This window comes from Pipistrellus kuhlii, unplaced genomic scaffold (assembly GCF_014108245.1).
Source record: "Pipistrellus kuhlii isolate mPipKuh1 unplaced genomic scaffold, mPipKuh1.p scaffold_m20_p_24, whole genome shotgun sequence".
Classification (NCBI taxonomy): Eukaryota; Metazoa; Chordata; class Mammalia; order Chiroptera; family Vespertilionidae; genus Pipistrellus; species Pipistrellus kuhlii.
In genome coordinates, this window is record NW_023425523.1 from 7,481,762 (window position 1) to 7,501,089 (window position 19,328).

The 19,328-nt window shown below is 49.0% G+C and overlaps 1 protein-coding gene across 3 annotated transcripts in view; it reads left to right on the top strand.

Moving 5' to 3' along the window:
* Nucleotides 1-1,026: 1,026 nt before the first annotated feature.
* DPH5 (diphthamide biosynthesis 5) overlaps nt 1,027-19,328 on the top strand; it is a 21,148-nt gene continuing 2,846 nt past the window's right edge. For 2 of the 3 annotated variants that reach the window (XR_006742590.1, XM_045586964.1), the window contains exons 1-7: nt 1,056-1,197; nt 1,286-1,445; nt 4,890-5,014; nt 9,339-9,447; nt 14,595-14,715; nt 17,701-17,740; nt 19,130-19,233. Coding sequence is in view for 2 of the 3 variants with exons in the window: in XM_045586964.1 (XP_045442920.1) it covers nt 1,311-1,445; nt 4,890-5,014; nt 9,339-9,447; nt 14,595-14,715; nt 17,701-17,740; nt 19,130-19,233 (634 nt within the window). In the remaining variant the exon portion in view is untranslated. Of the gene's footprint in view, nt 1,198-1,284; nt 1,446-4,889; nt 5,015-9,338; nt 9,448-14,594; nt 14,716-17,700; nt 17,741-19,129; nt 19,234-19,328 lie in introns of all 3 variants that reach the window. The other variant, XM_036453258.2, reaches the window with a different exon arrangement.

A 19,328-nucleotide genomic window follows, 5' to 3' on the forward strand; every position in this document is an offset into this window, starting at 1 on the left:
CCCTGGGACTCCCCGAGTGTGGGCAGGGGACAAACCCGAGGAAATCAGGCCCCACGACCCGCCGGGGGTGCCCAGCGGAACCCTCAGCGGGAGACACGGGCGGCCTGGGGTGCCCAGCGGGACCCTCAGCGGGAGACCCAGGCGGCCTGGGGTGCCCAGCGGGACCCTCAGCGGGGAGGCGGGCGGCCTGGGGTGCCCAGCTGGACCCTCAGCGGGAGACACTGGCGGCCTGGGGTGCCCAGCGGAACCCTCAGCGGGAGACACTGGCGGCCTGGGGTGCCCAGCGGAACCCTCAGCGGGGAGGCGGGCGGCCTGGGGTGCCCAGCGGAACCCTCAGCGGGAGACACAGGCGGCCTGGGGTGCCCAGCGGAACCCTCAGCGGGAGACACAGGCGGCCTGGGGTGCCCAGCGGGACCCTCAGCGGGGAGGCGGGCGGCCTGGGGTGCCCAGCGGGACCCTCAGCGGGGAGGCGGGCGGCCTGGGGTGCCCAGCGGAACCCTCAGCGGGGAGACAAGGCGGCCTGGGGTGCCCAGCGGGACCCTCAGCGGGGAGGCGGGCGGCCTGGGGTGCCCAGCGGGACCCTCAGCGGGGAGACAAGGCGGCCTGGGGTGCCCAGCAGACCTCCCCAGCGGGGAGACCGGCGCTGAATCACAACAGAACAAAACGGCGGGAAAAGGAACTGTGCCCTCGGGCAACCCCGGGGCAAAATCGGAAGGCCCCTCCCCTCCCTCCTTCCCTCCTTTTCCTCCATCGTGTCGGGAGGAGCAGGGCTCCCTCACGTACCCTCCGCTCGGACAGCGATGCGGAACCACTGGCCTCGTCCCTCCTCAGAAGCCGGCACGTCAGTCACCTCAGGTTTAGACTTGAGCCTCCCGCCGCGCTCGGCGGCGCGGAAGCCGGCGCGCTGTCGTAAAGTGCCGTGAACGCGCCGGCGCTTTGCGGCACCGCCGGTAAAGCGAGCGGCGTGGGTCCCGGCTGGGCGCGAACTGAACGGCTGCCCCCGCGGAAAGGCTGCAGGTAGCACGTTGGGGAGGACCGACGCCCATCCTCTCGCCGGCAGGTTGCTGCTCTGTGCGGGGAGCAGGAGGAAAAGCGGGACAGGGCTGCTTAGGAACGCTGATTCCTGACCGATCCTTACTTAGGAGGCGGGAAGTCAGCTTCCCCAGCCTCCCTCCTTGGGACCCGCGGAGGCTCCAGGTGAGTGTTGGTTTTCCTCTTGGAGTGCTAGACGTCGGGGATCCTCGGGGTAGCTAATGCCTGTCTTTCTTGTCCATTTGTCCTGCAGTCTCCCACCCACCCCGGACTTGGAAATGCTTTACCTGATCGGCCTGGGCCTGGGCGATGCCAAGGATATCACAGTCAAGGGCCTGGAAGTGGTGAGGCGCTGCAGCCGCGTGTACCTGGAGGCCTACACCTCGATCCTGACCGTAGGGAAGGAAGCCCTGGTAGGTGCCAGCCCGCGGGGAAGATTGCAGGCCTGCAGCCGATTCCATGACAGCACCAAGCAGAACCGGATTTGCGGGTCTGCTTGTCAAAACAAACCCTTTCAAAGACTTCCCCTGCTCCTTAAGGGTTTGGGGAGAGAGAGTGGGATTGTACACCAGTCAAGTGACCTGGAGGGGAAAGGGCGTTTTGTCTCACTGTGCAAGTCTAATGTTGCGGCTTTCTCCAGTAAATAGGAAGGGAGAGTTGTCTTCAGTCCTGGGGATGGTTATCAGAATCCCTTATTTCATGAGATCACCAAGAAATCCTTTCTGAGTGGAGGGCTAGTTCATGAGTTGGCTACTTATTCAGAATCCACGCTGAGAGCCTCCCCTTCCGAGTATTTCCATAGGGATGGTGATTGCCCATCTGCCTGTGTCTATCCAGAGAGGTCTTACCTTTAAAATAGACACAGCTCCCAGTTAGGCTGGTACCCAAACACCGCCTGTATGTGTTATGTGATCCCGGTGTAGTAGCCACAGCGTTCGTTGGTGTATCATACGTTATAGGTGGCTGTCATTGAGGACCCATTGAATTTTGGAGGAGGGAGTAAGTTTAGGTTCATCGTCAAACTCCAAGTGCAATGTAAACTAAGATGCAAAGGATCGATGAGCAGGTTATAGGAGGAAGAAGGGAATTTTACAATTGCCTAGTCTAGCAGCTCTTCCCAACGAAAAGGTGCCCTAGAAAAATTCAGGTCTTCTGTCCTCTCAGCGTCACAGCCAAACAGCCAGTGTCATTTCTGTGTTGTCTAGTATTCAAGGTTAAACTAGAGATGGTGAGTCTAATTTTGATGTATACATCTTGAATTTCTTTAGGCAATTTCTGTGGATAATTACATGCCTTTGGTATAATGTACCTGTGTGCACGATACAGGGACGTACACTATGATGTTTGTTGGCAAGTGACTCGTGATATATCTGTATTATACCCAGGAGGACATACATACTAATGGACAATTTAAGAAGTGGGAGGGGGACACTATAAAATTATATTGCTGGAAAAAACTTACATGATCTTATTTAAGTCCACATTCTCACTTTTGCCAAACAGGTAGTAGAAGCTGTCTCACGTTAAGTAATTAACTGATTAGTCATTACAATTGGGATAGGTGTTGCTTCATCTGGGATGGTCAGGGCATATAATGGAATAGGTGGGATTTGAGCTTTGTTTCAAAACAATGCATTCCTAGTCTTTTTGTTGTATTTTGTTTCTTTTAGTCACATTTATCTCGTGGTCCGAATAGAAAATGGTCATATTTATGCAGCTCTGCAGGGCAAATGGAGGAAGCAGTGCCTCTGTCCTCCTGGCCAAAGGGGACTAACCTCGGGGCCCCAGCTCCCTGCAGAGAATGCCTCCGGCCTGTGCCCCATTTGGTGATGTGAAGCTGTGCAGTCAGCTAAGGTTCTGTGTCCCAGGCAGTCAGTCATGTGGCTTCTCTGTGCTCTTCTTCTGATCTGTAAGGGGGATGAAAACATAGTGCCTGCCTCCTATTCTGGTAAAGACTCAATGAACTCCTGTACTACATAAGTTTTCAGAACAGTGCCTGAGCACAGAGCCCAATGTAAGTGAATTAGTACACATGTTGTTATTGTAGATACGATTTATCGATAACAAGGGGGTGAACGAGAGCGTTTCTTTTTTTTTTCTTTTTTTTTATATATTTTATTGTTTTGGGGTTTTTTTTGTTTTTGTTTTTGTTTTACAGAGAGGAAGGGAGAGGGATAGAGAGTTAGAAACATCGACGAGAGAGAAACATCGATCAGCTGCCTCCTGCATACTCCCCACTGGGGATGTGCCCGCAACCAAGGTACATGCCCTTGACTGGAATCGAACCTGGGGGACCCTTGAGTCCACAGGCTGACGCTTTATCCACTGAGCCAAACCAGTCAGGGCAAGAGCATTTCTTGCTGAAGAAAATATAACCGTGAGCCAGAGCATGGGGGAGAAAGCTCAGGGTTCCCTATATTTGTGCTTGGGCATAACTAAAATATCTTCCGTTTCTTCCCGGTGTACCTGTTCCCTCTCTCCCTTCCTAACCCACTTCCCCGGGACACCAGCTCCCTCCTGGTTCTGTCCAAAGCTGTGGGCGGATCTTGGAGGAACAGCGAAAAGGACAGTGAAGGACTTGGCACTGAGAAAACTGTGGCCATCAGCTGTGACCTCTATTCCCTTCTTCCCCCCATCTGTCCTTACCCAAAATCTGAGTCTTAGAAAATGACTTAAAAGGTGAGGTTCTGGTCCCTGCTCAAGAGTCACTCCATCTAGATGTGTGTGGTGAAGGCAAAAATAAAGAACATCTCTTGTCCATAAAACCATCATGGTCACTGGGAACCTCTGGAACATTCTAAGAATCACAGGGGAGAGGATCTTCCTTTCACGTTGGAGAAACAGATCCTAGTTAAGCATTAGGAACACTTATCCATCCCTCGTGGACCGATAGCCTTCATCTCCAGATGCTAACTCATTTGTCCATATAGCCAGCTGCTTGTCAGGTCAGTGAGAACCAGACATTCCTTCGTTGCAGCAATCCTTACAATGTGGGACTCAGCATGTAATCCTTGTGATTCTAGCAAACGTCAGGAATAGTATTGCTTAGCTACGCCTCCTCTCTCACTGCATTTGGACCACACGTCACTGTCCAGGAAGTCTGTTAGGAGACTCCTGACCTTGCGGAGTAGCTGTAGCCACTGCCTGACCACCAGCACAGCAGGCCCTCTCCGCGCCCGCACGCTGCCCTCCAGGGAAGGTCGGGACCGGGGTCCCTTCTCCTGAGTTGACATCCGGGGATACGCTCCCAGAGCTCTTCCTGTATGTTCCAGAATTCTCTTTTTCCCCTGCCTCTTCTTTCTTGGCAGTAACTAGGACATGCCGTTTTAAATTAGTCTTTCCCGCAATTAGATAGGAATGTTTGCTGCTCCTGTAAACAACGAAACCTTCGTTTTCTTTCATTTGTCATCGGTGTGACCTTTTAAGCCAAGTCTCTTAGATTTTTCCCGTGAAAAATTCAACCAAACCCAAACTCCCGTGTCCATCTATAATTATTGTTTAATACGCTTGTTCTGTGTTACTGTGTCTCCGAAGGAAGGCTCAGGCATACACACAGATTCCCTGTTTACCCTACAATGCTCTGCCTGGTTTACTGGATCCAAAGTTAGAGGTAGATTTCAGATGCAAAAAGCCTCAGATGTCAGGAGGTCTGCCTCCTCTTGGGATATGAAGAGAGCCCCAAAGACAGAGTTTAATTACAACATGATATAGACTGCGAACTCAGTGATGAATTTGGATCAAATGGTCTGTTTGGATAACTGCCAAAATCACCCACACCAGCCCCAGACAAAGATTGGTGCCCGTGTGTGAAAATGGTCCCCTGCCGTCTCATTTTGATCCTGGACTTGCATCCACAGGAAGAGTTCTACGGAAGGAAATTGATTCTCGCTGACAGAGAAGAAGTGGAGCAAGAAGCCGATAATATTTTAAAGGGTGCTGATGTCAGCGATGTGGCGTTCCTTGTGGTTGGTGATCCATTTGGGTAAGTCAAAGCAGGTATTCGCATTTTAATTGCATTTCCTTCTTTTTTTAATTTTTTTTTTTTTTTTTAATCAATAAGAATCATTCTGTTACATTGAAAACCTTTTACCTGCCCGGTTTTGATGGGGGACGCTGTTTGCATGGGCTCTGTCTAGTTTGAACTTCATCGTCTTCGATGTTAATGAAGAAGAGGTGCTTGGGAGGGGTGTATACCGTTGCTTCTGCTGTTCTTGAGGCGGTCACTTAGAACAGTGACAGAGCTAGTCTATCACGCGTAAGTAAGCCTGTTACGTTATCCAGCGTCCTACCTGCCATTTGTTTCTCAGGTAAATTGCAAGCATCTCTGCTTCCTTTTGCCTGGGCCTTTTCCTGTCTAATCATCTCACCCTTCACAATATTACTGTCCTTTTACTTGCCTCAAATTCAGCATCTGTCAAGCTCAGGTTTCAATTCCTCATGCCCACTAGGGAGCCCTGCCCCTCCCCAGGACTTAAGAGGTTGGGCTTCCCCTTGTCTGTCGGGCATCATCCATCTCTGGTGTCACGCCGGGCAGAAGAGTTCTTTGTCTCCAGCTGGTGACCTGAGATTTATGTCGCATGTTTAAGGAACATCAGGATAATCTAATCACTGTGAGCCCACCACCAAGGATGTTTTTCAAAAGAATGGAATGATGGTGTGCACGTGTCTGTTAGAAAGAAAGTGATTGGTAGCCGTATGACGTGCCAGGGGTTGGGTATCATTATTAGACTTGGGTCCTGTCAGACGTACCATACAGCAGCATTGGCCGTCGTCACCCCCCGTTTCTGTTTAGTAGAACAGTAGGTTCTCTGAGACCCTGCTCATGTGCCACCTCTCCTATGACCCCTCCCTTATTTCATTCAGGAGCAAGTGCCCCCTCTCTTTTTTTGGATTCTCAGGCAATTGTTTGTCCCGTGTCAGTGACTAACCAGGTATAATCCTGGATTCTGACTTATGTAATAATTGCTGTGCTCTGGTTATTTTTTATTCACCCACTGGATGACTATTGGGATATAATAGTTGAGGACACAGTCGTTGGAGACAGGATGGGAGGGGATGTGTAAAATTTACTTGGGCCTTGAAGAATTAGCGTATGGGCGGATGTTATGGGCAAACCAGGAAGGGAATACAGAATGCAGCAAGGCACTGCAATGCTTCTTTGTGGATGACAGCAGGAAACGTGTCCTTTGTTTACATTTTAAGGCCCTTTCCCCTTATTTGGTTAAAAAAAATATTTTAAAGGCAAAATTGTACAACCTTAAGTTCTTTTTAAAATATTTCTAAGCTGTAGTAAAGTAATATCTACACTAATCAAAGAGAAAGATGCGTGACACCCACCAGCCAACCAGGAGTGGGTAAGCAAATTAACCCAAAACAAAGATGGCGGGTTAATTTGCATATGCAGGCACCTAGCGGTTGGGGGTGGGATGCTTGTGTCATTGCCATGGTGATGACTCAGGCTTTCTGCACCGGCCCAGCCACTCTGGGCAGTGTGGGAAGGTGGAAAGGCAGCTCTGGGCTGGAGCGAAGGCAGTGTTGGCAGCCAGGGGAAGGAAGGCCCATTCTTGCATGAATCTTCGTGCACTGGGCCTCTAGTATAACATAAATGATCACATGGTTATTTTATCCTTATATGGATGCCTTTTCCCTCATGATGTACACATGCAAAAATACACCTTTCTTCACCTGTTTCTGGGTACCCTCAAGTAGGTCATTGGGGTGTTTTTACCTCATGTGATGCACTTGTTGGGCACCTCCTAACTGTCTAGTAAGCATCCTCATTGTTATCATTAGCCGATTTGTTTCTTCAATGTAATTAAGCCTGCCACATGGGGATTAATGTATACGATTCTTCTCTCCTCCCACTTTCCCATCCCCACTCATTAGATTGTTTTCTTATGGTAGACTAGAGGCCCGATGCACGAAATTCGTGCAAGGAGGTTGGCCCTTGCAACCTCGGCGGCTTGCCTCAGCCCTCACAGTCCCGGCTTCATCTGAAAGGTTGTCTGGGAGGACGTCCAGAAGGTCGTTCAGCTGTCCAGTCTAATTAGCATATTACACTTTTATTATTATAGATTCTCTAAAGTAGGTTTAAAATACCAAGAAAAAAAAATGGTCAAAAGTTTCAAACATAGACGTTATCTTGTCAAATTAGTTTTCCAAAGGATGGTGCCAGTTTATAGCTTCCAGTAGTTCATGAGAGTATCATCTTTACCAGGTCATTGCAAATATTAGTGAATTTCCAGGTCTCCAACCATACTTCTACCAAACCTGGCAGTACAATGTCTGCCATCAAATAGAATTAACCAGAAGCATACCAAGTGCTACACATTCAAATTGGTCACCATGATATTCGTTAATTTATTGATGCCATTGATCGAAACATTCTTGGATCTCCTCTTAAACTTGCCTTCTTAGCAATTCCAAGGAACACACATATGAAGACACATTTATTACCATTTATGGGCATGTGACTCCATAGTCCTGTGTGTGTGTGTGTGTGTGTGTGTGTGAGATTGTGACAGAACCATGTGCCCATAAATAGTAATGTTTGTCTTTGCGTGTGCACACGCACGCACACACACACTTTTCCAGCCCCCATAAATGAAGCATTTCCCCGAGCCCTGGCATGGAAGGAGTGCTCAGTATACTGGTTCAAGGCTGTGTCTCAAACCAGTTTTGTTTTGTTTTTTTCCTTCTCATGAAAGCAGTATAACCTAGATAATCGTGATGATAAAATACCAGTTATCATCACATTTTTATAGCGGAAATCTGGGGGGCTTATTTAATCACATTCATGTCAGTTCCATAGAATCAAAACCCTTTGCCAGGTCATTAGTCTTCTAGCATCCCAACCGCATCTGGTCATTTTAAATGAACTTGTGATAGAGACACAGTTTTCAACCAGATTTCCTTCCTGCTCATCTATTTAAATCACTCACCAAAGTCCATGATTCAGTCTTCCTTCATCGTAGTGATAAGTCGTGAAATTCTGTTGGCTGTGCTATTAAGAACCTTTTTTTTTTTTTTTAACTGCCATCCGTGTTATGTTTTAGAAGCCTACTCTAAATCAAATTAATGGTTGATTTTCATACTCGTTTTTATTGTATGTGGATGATTAAAAACAGGCCTCCTCGGGGGGTCGGGGGGGGGGGGCAGCCGTTAATCTGCTTATGACGGCCTCCTGGGGCGCCAGCCCTTGATCTTCCTACTTGGTATGCCTTGTCCGAGCGGCTCCAACATGCTAATGCTGCCGGCCCAGCAGGCCCGGGCTTTCAGGGGGAAAGGCCTCTTTAGTGATGCCGTCTGAAGCCATGTGGTCAGAGGCTCTGCATTTATATTTACATGCAGGGCGGGCAGAAGGAGGCGAACAGTGGTGACTACACAAATCAGTTTATTCTGGCATTGTTACTTACTATTGTAGTTGTTTGTTTTACAGCTGTACCTCTACATTTGCCCACCCTTGTATATTCTCTCTTCAACACAGTCTTACCTAATTATAAGCATTTGATTCAGTTCCAAAAAGGAAAGGCAATAGGGAAGACACTTCTATATCATGTGACTGCCGAATGGGGGTGAAATCCGGCTGATTCTATCAGCCACAGCTCTATCAGCTCCAGCTCTAACTGCAGCCACCAAGATGGACAGGCGATGCTCACGCTCTGTGCATCCCGCCATGTTGGATTTCAAGTACAAAAACCACCCCTTGGAACAGAGCAGAGACCAAGGAGTAGCTCTGGCTCTGTCATATTTGGGCCCTGACCCCGAAAAGCGTGGGAGTCGCTGCTCCGGAGTTGAGCTGCTGGGACCCACCCACGGGTGTCTGTGCAGGTGTGCATGGGACAGAAGAGCAAGGCAAGCTGCCCTTCCCCCTGCCGCTGCCACCGGCAGCCTCGCAAAGGGCATGTGCACGCTGACTGTTCCTGCTGCAGCCCAGGAGCTGCGGGAAGGCAGTGCCCTCGTCCCTCTGATTGGCATGAACGCATGACAGATTGTGGCTGTACTGTCTTAAAAAGCCAGTTGGGCCGAAACCGGTTTGGCTCAGTGGATAGAGCGTCGGCCTGCGGACTGAAGGGTCCTGGGTTTGATTCCGGTCAAGGGCATGTACTTTGGTTGCAGGCACATCCCCAGTAGGGGGTGTGCAGGAGGCAGCTGGTCAATGTTTCTCTCTCATCAATGTTTCTAACTCTCTATCTCTCTCTCTTCCTCTCTATAAAAAAATCAATAAAAATAGTTTTTTTAAATTTAAAAAAAAAAAAAAGGTTGGTTGGTTACTTGACCCCCAACCCGGTCTGCTCTCCTCCCAGGGCTACGACACACAGCGACCTGATTCTGAGGGCCACCAGCCTGGGCATCCCGTACCGCGTCATCCACAACGCCTCCATCCTGAACGCCGTGGGCTGCTGCGGTCTGCAGGTAACCACGGGGAAGTGGTTTTTTTAAAAAAGGGCTTATTTTTTTTACAATTATCATATCTCATGGACTATAAGACATTATTATTTTATACTACATTGGTGTGAACTCAGTTTTTTTATATTAAAACTTTTTATACTGTTTTTCTATAACTTAGGTCTCCCCTTCCTCCCCTTGGAATAGACCATTGAAATTAACTAGAGAAGGATTTCAGTCTTACATGAATGTGAGCCTACCTAAGAAGTAAATATAATCTAATTACGTATAAAGTGGTTCGGTACTCCAAAAGCCTTCACCTTCTCCCGGATGCTCTGCCATGCAGTGTTACCTTCTGTGCCTGCAGCGTCTCTTAAAAGAACCTGTGAAAGAGTCCAAAGCCATGGATAGGAAGCTTTTAAGCCAACTTTGCGGTTATTAGTGTGTAAAGTTAGTTATTTTTAATCCGACAGTCTTGGTTCTGAGGGGTTAGAGCAGAGGTCGGCAAACCGCTGCTCGTCAGCCACATATGGCTCTTTGGCCCCTTGAATTTTTAGCAAAGGCCAGCTTAGGAGGACCCTAAAGTTAATAACAATGTACCTGCCTATATAGTTTAAGTTTAAAAAATTTGACTCTCAAAAGAAATTTCAATTGTTGTACTGTTGATATTTGGCTCTGTTGACTAATGAGTTTGCCGACCACTGGTTTAGAGCAAACAAATGTTTTCTTGTTCCATGTTATCTTGTCCTTTCCTTGGAATGATCGGAATAGCTGTATGTGTTCACCATCACAGACGAATGCCTTTCAGGTGATACACACGAGGGCGGGGCTCCAGGTTCTCATCTCCTGTCTCTCAAAACGCCCCGCAGGGCTGCTTCCTTGTCAGTGGCTGGTGCTTGGAGATGTTGTTGACCTGGATTTAATGCTTAGCTCCGTTGTATTGGCTTTGGGTGTGGCAGCATCGCTGTCTGGATCCCTGTAATGCCGTCTGAATTTTGGAAAAGAAATATTGCTTTAAAAAACAAGCGATTTTAGGATGAAATCACGTCATATAAACAGCACTTATTAGTAATTCACGTCGTTAAAATAGCATAAAGTGGTAGGATTTCTTCCCTCACATGCTTCTGCTGGCAGAGAGGGCAGGTGTGGTCAACTAACCGGCCTTTTCCATCTCTATTGCCCATGAGTCTTTGAAATGTTATGTAGACAAGTGCGGGCCCTGGGAGGAAGTTGGCACGCTGGTACTCTGACGGGCTCTGAGTTACCTTAAGTGCTCCGGAAAAGAGCCCGAGGGCACAGGGGCTTGCTCAATGGGGACACTGCTGGCCGTGCGGGCAGCCAGCGAATGAATGGGGTAGAGGAGGCCGTGGTACCTCTGAGAAGGGGATCAAGGGTAGCGCAGAAAATAATACAGTGCCGTAACGTGGCGTTGACTGTTTCTGTAATTACAATAAAACATTTTAACGATTGAAACAACGAAAGCCTGCCTTTTCGGTTGTGGTTGACCTCAGGTCAAGGTTGTAAAATGTTCTCGTCATGACGCGGTACATCCACTTTCTCCGGCTGTTTCGCAAGTGACCTCGCTTGTTGCATCTGTTGCTCTGGTTATGTAAGGGGTTTCTACTTGTGGCAGCCAGCATGTGGGCTCCAGAGCAGCTCTCCCTGGGGGTTTTCAGAGGCATTACCCGGGCTTTCTTATTGTCCCCGGGCTGCCGTGGAGGTGACAGTCTAACCCAGCACAAGGCTAAGCCAGGTAGTAAGTGGACTGCACCCTGCACAGTGACGTAGCCTCGAGGGACTCCTCCAATTCGCTCTCTAGTCTGATCACTGGAATTGTTTTTGACCGCCTGCTAAATAATGGGCCTAGGAAAACACTTTTTCCGTTTCCACTAGAATGTTTAATTCCTGCTTTAAAAGCCATCATTCTCCTCCATTTATAGTTGGCTTTTTGTGTGGACCTGATTGTGCCACTCGCCTACTCAGATAATCCTGGTAAACCCATCCTGTGCTGAGTGCCGTGTGTATGTGTGTTACATCACGGACTCCGCCTCCCATGGCACTTCATCATGGCGCCATGCATATAATTGATAGGCAACAAGTTGAATTGCTTATTTATTTATGTATTTATTCCCCCAAGTTGTATCTTGTCTTTGGGATTATGTGCTTTAAATGACGATCCTTTCATTTAATTCCTATATGGATTCACTCATTTGTGTGTGAGGATATAAATCTCGTCATCTTCTATCTGCCTAGTCCAGTGGTCGGCAAACTCATTAATCAACAGTGCCAAATATCAACAGTACAACGATTGAAATTTCTTTTGAGATATGGGGGAGATAAGAGATCAACCAAAGAACTTGTATGCATGCATATAAGCATAACCAATGGACGAAAAACTCTGGGGATGGAGGGCATGTAAGGGAGTGGTGGGGATGGGGATTGATAAGGTATGTACACATATGATACCTTAATTAAAAAAATGAGAGAGAAAAATTTCTTTTGAGAGCCAAATTTTTTAAACTTAAACTATATAGATAGGTACATTGTAATTAATTTAATAAGGTTACTCCTAAGCTGGCTTTTGCTAAAACTTAAGGGGCCAAAGAGCCGCATGTGGCCCTCCAGCCACATTTTGCCGACCACTGGCCTAGTCATTCGGTTTTATGTGCCTCGTGTGCGGCCCTGTACACAGTCTTTCCAGAGTCAGCAAAAACCCGTGTGGCGTCAATGCTCATCAGATGCATGAGGATTAAAAACCAATGCCAAGACCAGGAGTCTGTATGGAAAACCAGTAACTTGCGATTATGTGGTTTAGTGGCGCTTTTTGACAAGTCTGCCAGCTCAGCTTTCTTTCACTTTACAGACTTCACTGATCTGATTTCAAAAGCACAGGCATATAAGAGATAGGCGTGAGGCTTAATAATGGTCTTAGCAAGTTAAATTGACTCATTTCTCCATGTGCACAGAAGATTTTTTTTTAACTTAAAAGTGACAAAATATTTTTTACATGGATATAAAATAATGAAAGCCTTAAAGCCTAATTATAAAATGGAGTTTGCAAAGCATCTGCGCTTTGGAAATGAAGGGACTACTGGTGGCATTGAAACAAGTTAGAAAACTATTAATGTCTTTCAGACAAGTGGTTTTGAGGGCTGTCAGGGAGAAGAATCCAGGTACATTGCTTAGTAGGAGTGGACAGGAATGGACATTGCAGAGCTGGAAAGGGCGGGTTAGCTTATGGGAAGATGTCATAAGGTAGAGATCTGGTTAGAGGCAAGTCGGGCAATAGTTATTTTTAGGTAAGTTGCTCAAGTGCCATTTTAAATATTGCCCAAGATTGTCCCTCTGTCCCTGCCATCTCAGCCTGCCCCGGCGCGCAGCTGCCACAGCCTAAGTCTTACCCTTCCTCCGACCTCGCTGACAGCCTCTCTGGGGACGTCCTCGCAGGTGCTCCGTCAGAGGGAGGTGCCCTGACAGCACTCCCAGCCTCCACCTCACCTGAGGTCATCGCTCCTTGCTGCCCAACATGTGCCTTACTGTGTCTCTCCTCACTCTACCCAGATGGTGTTTTACATAGAACCAAATGGCCCATTCCGGGTTGAGTTTTTATCTTCAACAGACAAATCCATATCATGTTAGATAAACGGCTTTCTGTGTAACTCAGTGCAGGTTAAAACCAACCAACCAACCAACCAACAGACAAAAGCGTGCCTTGATCTGTAGAAGCAGGCTCTGGTAAGGCCTCCACGTCTTGCTCTGGGTCAGCTGTGTTTGCGGAGGGGAGGTGGTCACCACGCAGAGGCCCCTGTCAGCCAAGCGCCGCTGGTCCTGCAGCCTCGGTTCCTGTCACCGCGCTGTTGCTTTTCAGCTTCCCGGCAGGTGTCAGGTTGTGCAACCGCTCAAAGACGGGTCCTTCTGTTCCTTGAGGTCCTGGAATCCAGTGGTGCAACTGTTTGCATAACGTTCCAGGATTCTAGAAGCAGTTTGCGCCACCGCAGGCCTGAGAATGGCTGCAGCCCATAAATCAGGGTCCAGGAAGCAGCGCTGGCGGGAGGCGCCCTTTAATCCCCCGAATCCGGCGGCTCGGAGAGAATGAGGCGGCCAGTGCCCGTGTGTGACCGGCATCGCAATGCCCGTGTCAGCGCCCCGTCCCTTTCTCTGTGAGTGAGGCCCTCGCCTCCAGGGCTCCTGAGATACCACAGCCCCTTGAAAGTGTTTCTGTGCGGTTGCCTGTGTAATTTTCTTGAACAAGCGTTTCTCTTACAGGGTTTTCATAGGGTTAAGACTTCTATTTCAGAACCTGATCCCAGGGCCCAGCATTCTCTTTAGAATGCAAAGAGCTGCCGAAACCGGTTTGGCTCAGTGGATAGAGCATTGGCCTGTGGACTGAAAGGTTCCAGGTTCGATTCCGGTCAAGGGCATGTACCTTGGTTGCGGGCACATCCCCGGTGGGGGGTGTGCAGGAGGCAGCTGGTCGATGTTTCTCTCTCATCAATGTTTCTCGCTCTCTATCTCTCTCCCTTCCTCTCTGTACAAAAAAAAAAAAATATATTTAAAAAAAAAAAATCAATTAAAAAAAAATACAAATCCAACCATTGAAATCCTTTAAAAAAAAAAAAAAAAAGAATGCAAAGAGCTGAACTTGTCACGATGCAGCAGCGAGCATCCTTGCAAATGGCCAGTGCACATGCACAGCAGGGGGCGGGGGCGGTACTGAGGGGCCGGGCCGGGAGGCCCTTCCTCGGACCTCGGTGCCAGGTTCTTCTTTCCTAACCTGCCCCAAGACCTCCAGTCATTTATTTGCTCCTTCCGAGCCTGTTAGGTCAGGATCATACGGTTCCCCAGTGAACCCCGCCGACCGCTCAGGGGTCCCTGCTGCTTTGTTCCTTACCAAATACTTGGTGCTGCGGTGTTTTTAGCAGCTGCCTCGCTGCGTCACAAGCTGGTTGGTTACGAGCCTGTACCACATACAGACACTAGGCACATCGGCAGCACGCCGGCTGCCGGGCCACGAGAACTTAGATGCCTTTTCCGTTTGGGGACAGATTAGGTGGCCACGCACCCACCCACCTCCCCTCTCGAGTCCACTTCTCGCTTTTTATTCTGGTTGTCACCTGTGCACTAGCGCTCGGCGCACGGCCCCGTCGCTAACGAGGGTTGTGTGTTTCTTCTAGCTGTATAAGTTTGGAGAGACAGTGTCCATTGTTTTCTGGACAGACACGTGGAGACCGGAGAGCTTCTTTGACAAAGTGAAGAAGAACAGACAGAACGGCATGCACACGCTGTGCCTACTGGGTAAGGGCGCGCAGGCCCCTTGGAGCCACGTGTGCGTTTCTCGGGGGTGGGGACGGGAGGCTGATCCCTCAGATAGTTCGGGAGCTGGTCCCCCTCTGTGCCTCACGCCTCTGCTTGATTCATGCGTCCCCCGTGGCTGCGTCCTGCCCGGTGGGAGCCGTAAGTAGCCAGGACTCGGGCCTGTGGCCCTCAGGCCCTAACGGAGTTACTGTCTTGCCCTTTGCATGTGATCTACCTCCTCTAATGTGTCCGCCGAATCCTCAGTCTCCTTCCCATTACCTGGTTTCAGTTAACACATTGTGAACGGATCACAAGAATTCTCGCTTCATATTACACAGTGTTTTACCAAGTATCACACTTTAAAAAGATGTTAGCTTGTAAGAGCATATAATAAATAACTCCAAAATGCAATAGGTATTTAATTTAATTTTTTTTAATATATTTTATTGATATTTTACAGAGAGGAAGGGAGAGAGATAGAGAGCTAGAAACGTCAATGAGAGAGAAACATCAACGAGCTGCCTCTTGCACACCCCCTATCCGGGATGTGCCCGCAACCAAGGCACGTGCCCTTGACCGGAATCGAACCTGGGACCTTTTAGTCCGCAGACCAACGCTCTGTCCACTGAGCCAAACCGGTTTCGGCAGGTATTTAATTTTAAAGTGTGCCTTTAACATTTATGTGAAGCGTTTTTGTACTTGTTCAATAGAAACTTATCTGGCCACTGGGTAAAGCTAGCAATAAACTACTGGTCCGCAATGTGTGAAGTATGACAGCTGGCTGATTAGAAGTTGGGGTTCAGGGGAGCCTGAATGCTTGTGTGTGTTTTACAGTAGAACTGAGCGGCTTTACAACAGAACAGGGAGAGGAGAGCCTTAAGAGGCAGGCCGCCCACAAACTTCGTGTAACCATAAAATGGGGGTGTGGGGGGTGCGGGGCGGGCAGAAAAGTAGCTGACCTTTCGGAAACTCTGGAGAGGCCATTAGAGGTCAGCCTGCAGGACTTGCTGAGTGCACACACCAGTGCACACGCAGGGTGGGTCCCTCTGGAACTGTGAGGAAGCGCTAGACGGGGGTCCCGCCCTCAGGGGTTGGGACTAGCCTGTTGCACACGCGGAAGTTTAAAAGAACAATTAAGCTCCATTGTGTGGAGAGGCAGGAAGGACAGACTGGAGTTCTGGCTCTTGAACTCTTTAAGAGCTGCCTCTTTTCTTGGCTTTCCTGGGAAAAGACAAACAAGGCTAAACAATATATCTTTGCTCCGTTAACAAAAGCAGGAACAGGGTTTGAAACACGGGGTGGGGCAAAAGTAGGGTTACAGTTATTCGGGTGGAAAAATAATTAATAAATAACAACACGAGAAGAAGCTGTTTCACGTTCTCACAGCGGTCACCCTCCTTCTGCCCCACCCTGTATGAGATCGCATGGGGCCAAATCCTCAAACCAGAGAGACACCCGCCATGCACGAATTTCATGCACTGGGCCTCTAGGTTACCTATAAAAATTCTCCCAAGAGTCTTCTCTTTTTTTAATCCTTACCTGAGGATATTTTTCCCCCTTTGGTTTTTTTTAGAGAGAAGGGGAGAGAGGCAGAGGAGGAGGGGAGAGAGAAACATCAACATGTGCCCCGACATAGGCTGGGGACGAACCTGCAACTGAGGTACGTGCCCTTGGCCAGGAATTGAACCTGCAACCCTTTGGCCTGTGGCTGATGCTAACCGCTGAGCCACACCAGCCAGAGCAATCCTCTTCATTTTTAAAATACAGTTCTGTAGAGCATATCATTAAAAAAAATATTACGTTACAATCTTCACTATAGCAGATGCCATTTTAGAAACTCCAGGTGAATGAACGAATGGGTCACTTTTGAAAACCTTACAGTAAGTACCCTTTCTAAGAAAAATGTTTACGGAGTGATCGCTCAGGAGAGCTGGAGAGCTGGAGAGGGCCGTGGCGAGCCCTCCGCTGCACTCGAGTTATTGTTGCAAAAGCGAACTCTGGCCGACCTGCCTGTTGTGAGCCTGTGAGAGGAAGCAGCTGTCGCCACTGTATTCTGTATTCCGAGTTCCTCGGAGGCGGGGGCGGGATTCTGCCTTCTACCTTCTACCGACGAGTGCAGCCGAGCGCCAGAGCGTCCAGTGTGTGACGCACAGACAGCCGGGCCCCCTGAGGGTAGACCCAGGTGGCAGCCCCCGGGGCATCCCGGGCCTGACCCAGGTTAGTGCCTGGAAAGGCCTGATCCTTTATGACTGTTTGGTATCAAAGTGTTTCTTCTTGCTGAAACCGGTTTGGCTCAGTGGATAGAGCGTCGGCCTGCAGACTGAAAGGTCCTAAGTTCGATCAAGGGCATGTACCTCGGTTACAGGCACATCCCCAGCAGGGTGTGTGCAAGAGGCAGCTGATCGATGATTCTCTCTCGTCAGTGTTTCTAACTATCCCTCTCTCTTCCTCTCCGTAAAAAAATCAATAAAATATATTTATATTTTTTTTTTAAGTGTTTAAGTCGTCAGGGCATCTCTGATTGTTCAGAGGAAGGCAAACGTCACTTTCCCCCTGCAATCAGAATCCCCCACTGTTTGTGTTACATGCCTTGTGACTAACCTTTCGGGGCCTAAAAACCAGCTGAGGACAGGAGCACGCCCAGACCTCACCAGCTGGTAGACGTGCACGCCACGCCGCAGGCTCAGTGGTAGGGGCCGCGCATGCCCGTGTTGGTCAGACTCCGTCCCGCGTCTTCTCCTCTCAGAGGAGCTTCCATCCCCTCGGGGTGGCCTCGGGACCGGCCTGGGTGTGCCTCCTCACCGTTCCCTGCGCACAGCCACAAGCTCCCGTCCTCCATGGTTCTGTTGGAAAGCGGCTAAATACAAGCACACGAGCTTTCTGGAAACTTGAGAAGAGTGTTGCCCCAAAACTCAGGTTCCCATGTGGGACTTGGATAGAGGGACCAATCACATCCCAAGGTCACACTGTTTTCACTTCCCACAGACATCAAAGTGAAGGAGCAGTCGCTGGAAAACCTCATCAGGTGAGTGCTGCTCTGGGAATGCTTTTCCTCCCGCAGCGATCCACAGATCCCGCTTCGGCTGTCGCAGCCAGCTTTCCTTCCCGTTAGAACCGGACCGCTTGTCATCTTAGGGAGTGGTAAGGAGTGGGAGGGAGAGGAACCGGCAGTGGGCTTGGCGAGTTCACCTGTGAGTGCGTGGTTGGTGGTCAGTACCCGGCAGGCACAGCACTCTTTGTGGAATGAATGAATGAGTGAATGAATGAATGGGGCGTCAGAAGACGGGTGTGAGGCCTCAGTCTGCCCATGGTTATGGCCCTTGGGCAGGTAACTTTTGTCTCCCAGACTCATTCTTCTCAGGAAGAGAAGAGGGACAGTCCTTTCTCGCTTAGAGAGACAGCATCCGGTCAGCTGCTCCTTCCCACGTGACGATGGCAGTGGACATGGGGCTGGTGTCCCCGAGGAACTGAATTTATTGCTTCATTAATTTAAAACTAATACTCGGCTCAGTTATTGGAAAGCTTTTCGGTAGATTTAGAACAACTTTAACGTGTAAATCTATCAATAGCCACGAATTTTATGAAATCTAAATGCAGCTCAAGTATTCCCAATGAAAATTTAGCATTTGGATCAAGATGTGCTGTGAGCGTAGATGTCGTAACAGATTTCAAAGACTCGGTACAAGATAACTCTTTAATAATTGTATAGGTGTCAATGTTGACATGTAACATTTGGATACATTGGGTTAAATAAAACATTATTGATGTTGTCCTTTTTAAACTTTCATTCATGTGGCTACTGCAAAATGTAAAATGATGCTCGTGGCTTGTGCTGTATTTCTTTCAGACAGCTGCCTCAGAATTGTTTCGAAAGTCACAAAATAATCTGTATCAACTGTTTCATAAGCTGCCACGCCCTGTTTTTATTCTGATCACTGAGCGAACACTGTAGGCATCTGCGTCACACAGACGTAGACATATCCAGCTTCCTGTGGAGGTTATTTTGTTAGCAGAGGAAGTGAAGAGAGGAATGTGGGGGTCAAACCTGGCAGTGACATGAGCGCAATAGGACCCAGTTAAGCTGGGATACAGAACAAACGGACGCTTTCTTTGGATGATTTTTGCCTAAGGTATCATTTGAATGAAGGTAACTTAGACATTTGTCTTCCAGTCATTGGCACTTTTGTTTCTGCCAGCATGCCAGTGAGCGCAGAGGGCAGATGCGGTGAGCAGTGAGCAAAGCTCGAGGGGCCCAGGGGAAACCCCCGCGTCGGTGCTTTCACGTCAGCTCACGGGTGCCGCCCGGGCTTCGAGCAGAGCCCGGCGTGGTCCCCGAGTGTTCCTGGGGGCGCCGGGTTAATGTGCACGGTGGCATTTCACGGCTGAGACCAATGGCAGCCTGTGTCCTACCCAGGGGCAGGAAGATCTACGAGCCTCCTCGCTACATGACCGTGAACCAGGCGGCCGAGCAGCTGCTGGAAGTGATTCGGAACCAGCGAGCGCACGGAGAAGAGCCAGGTACGTGGGTCCGTGCTGGGCTCTCACATCTCATACTCAGGTCTCTCACACACACACACACACACACTGCTGGGCTCTCACATCACACACACACA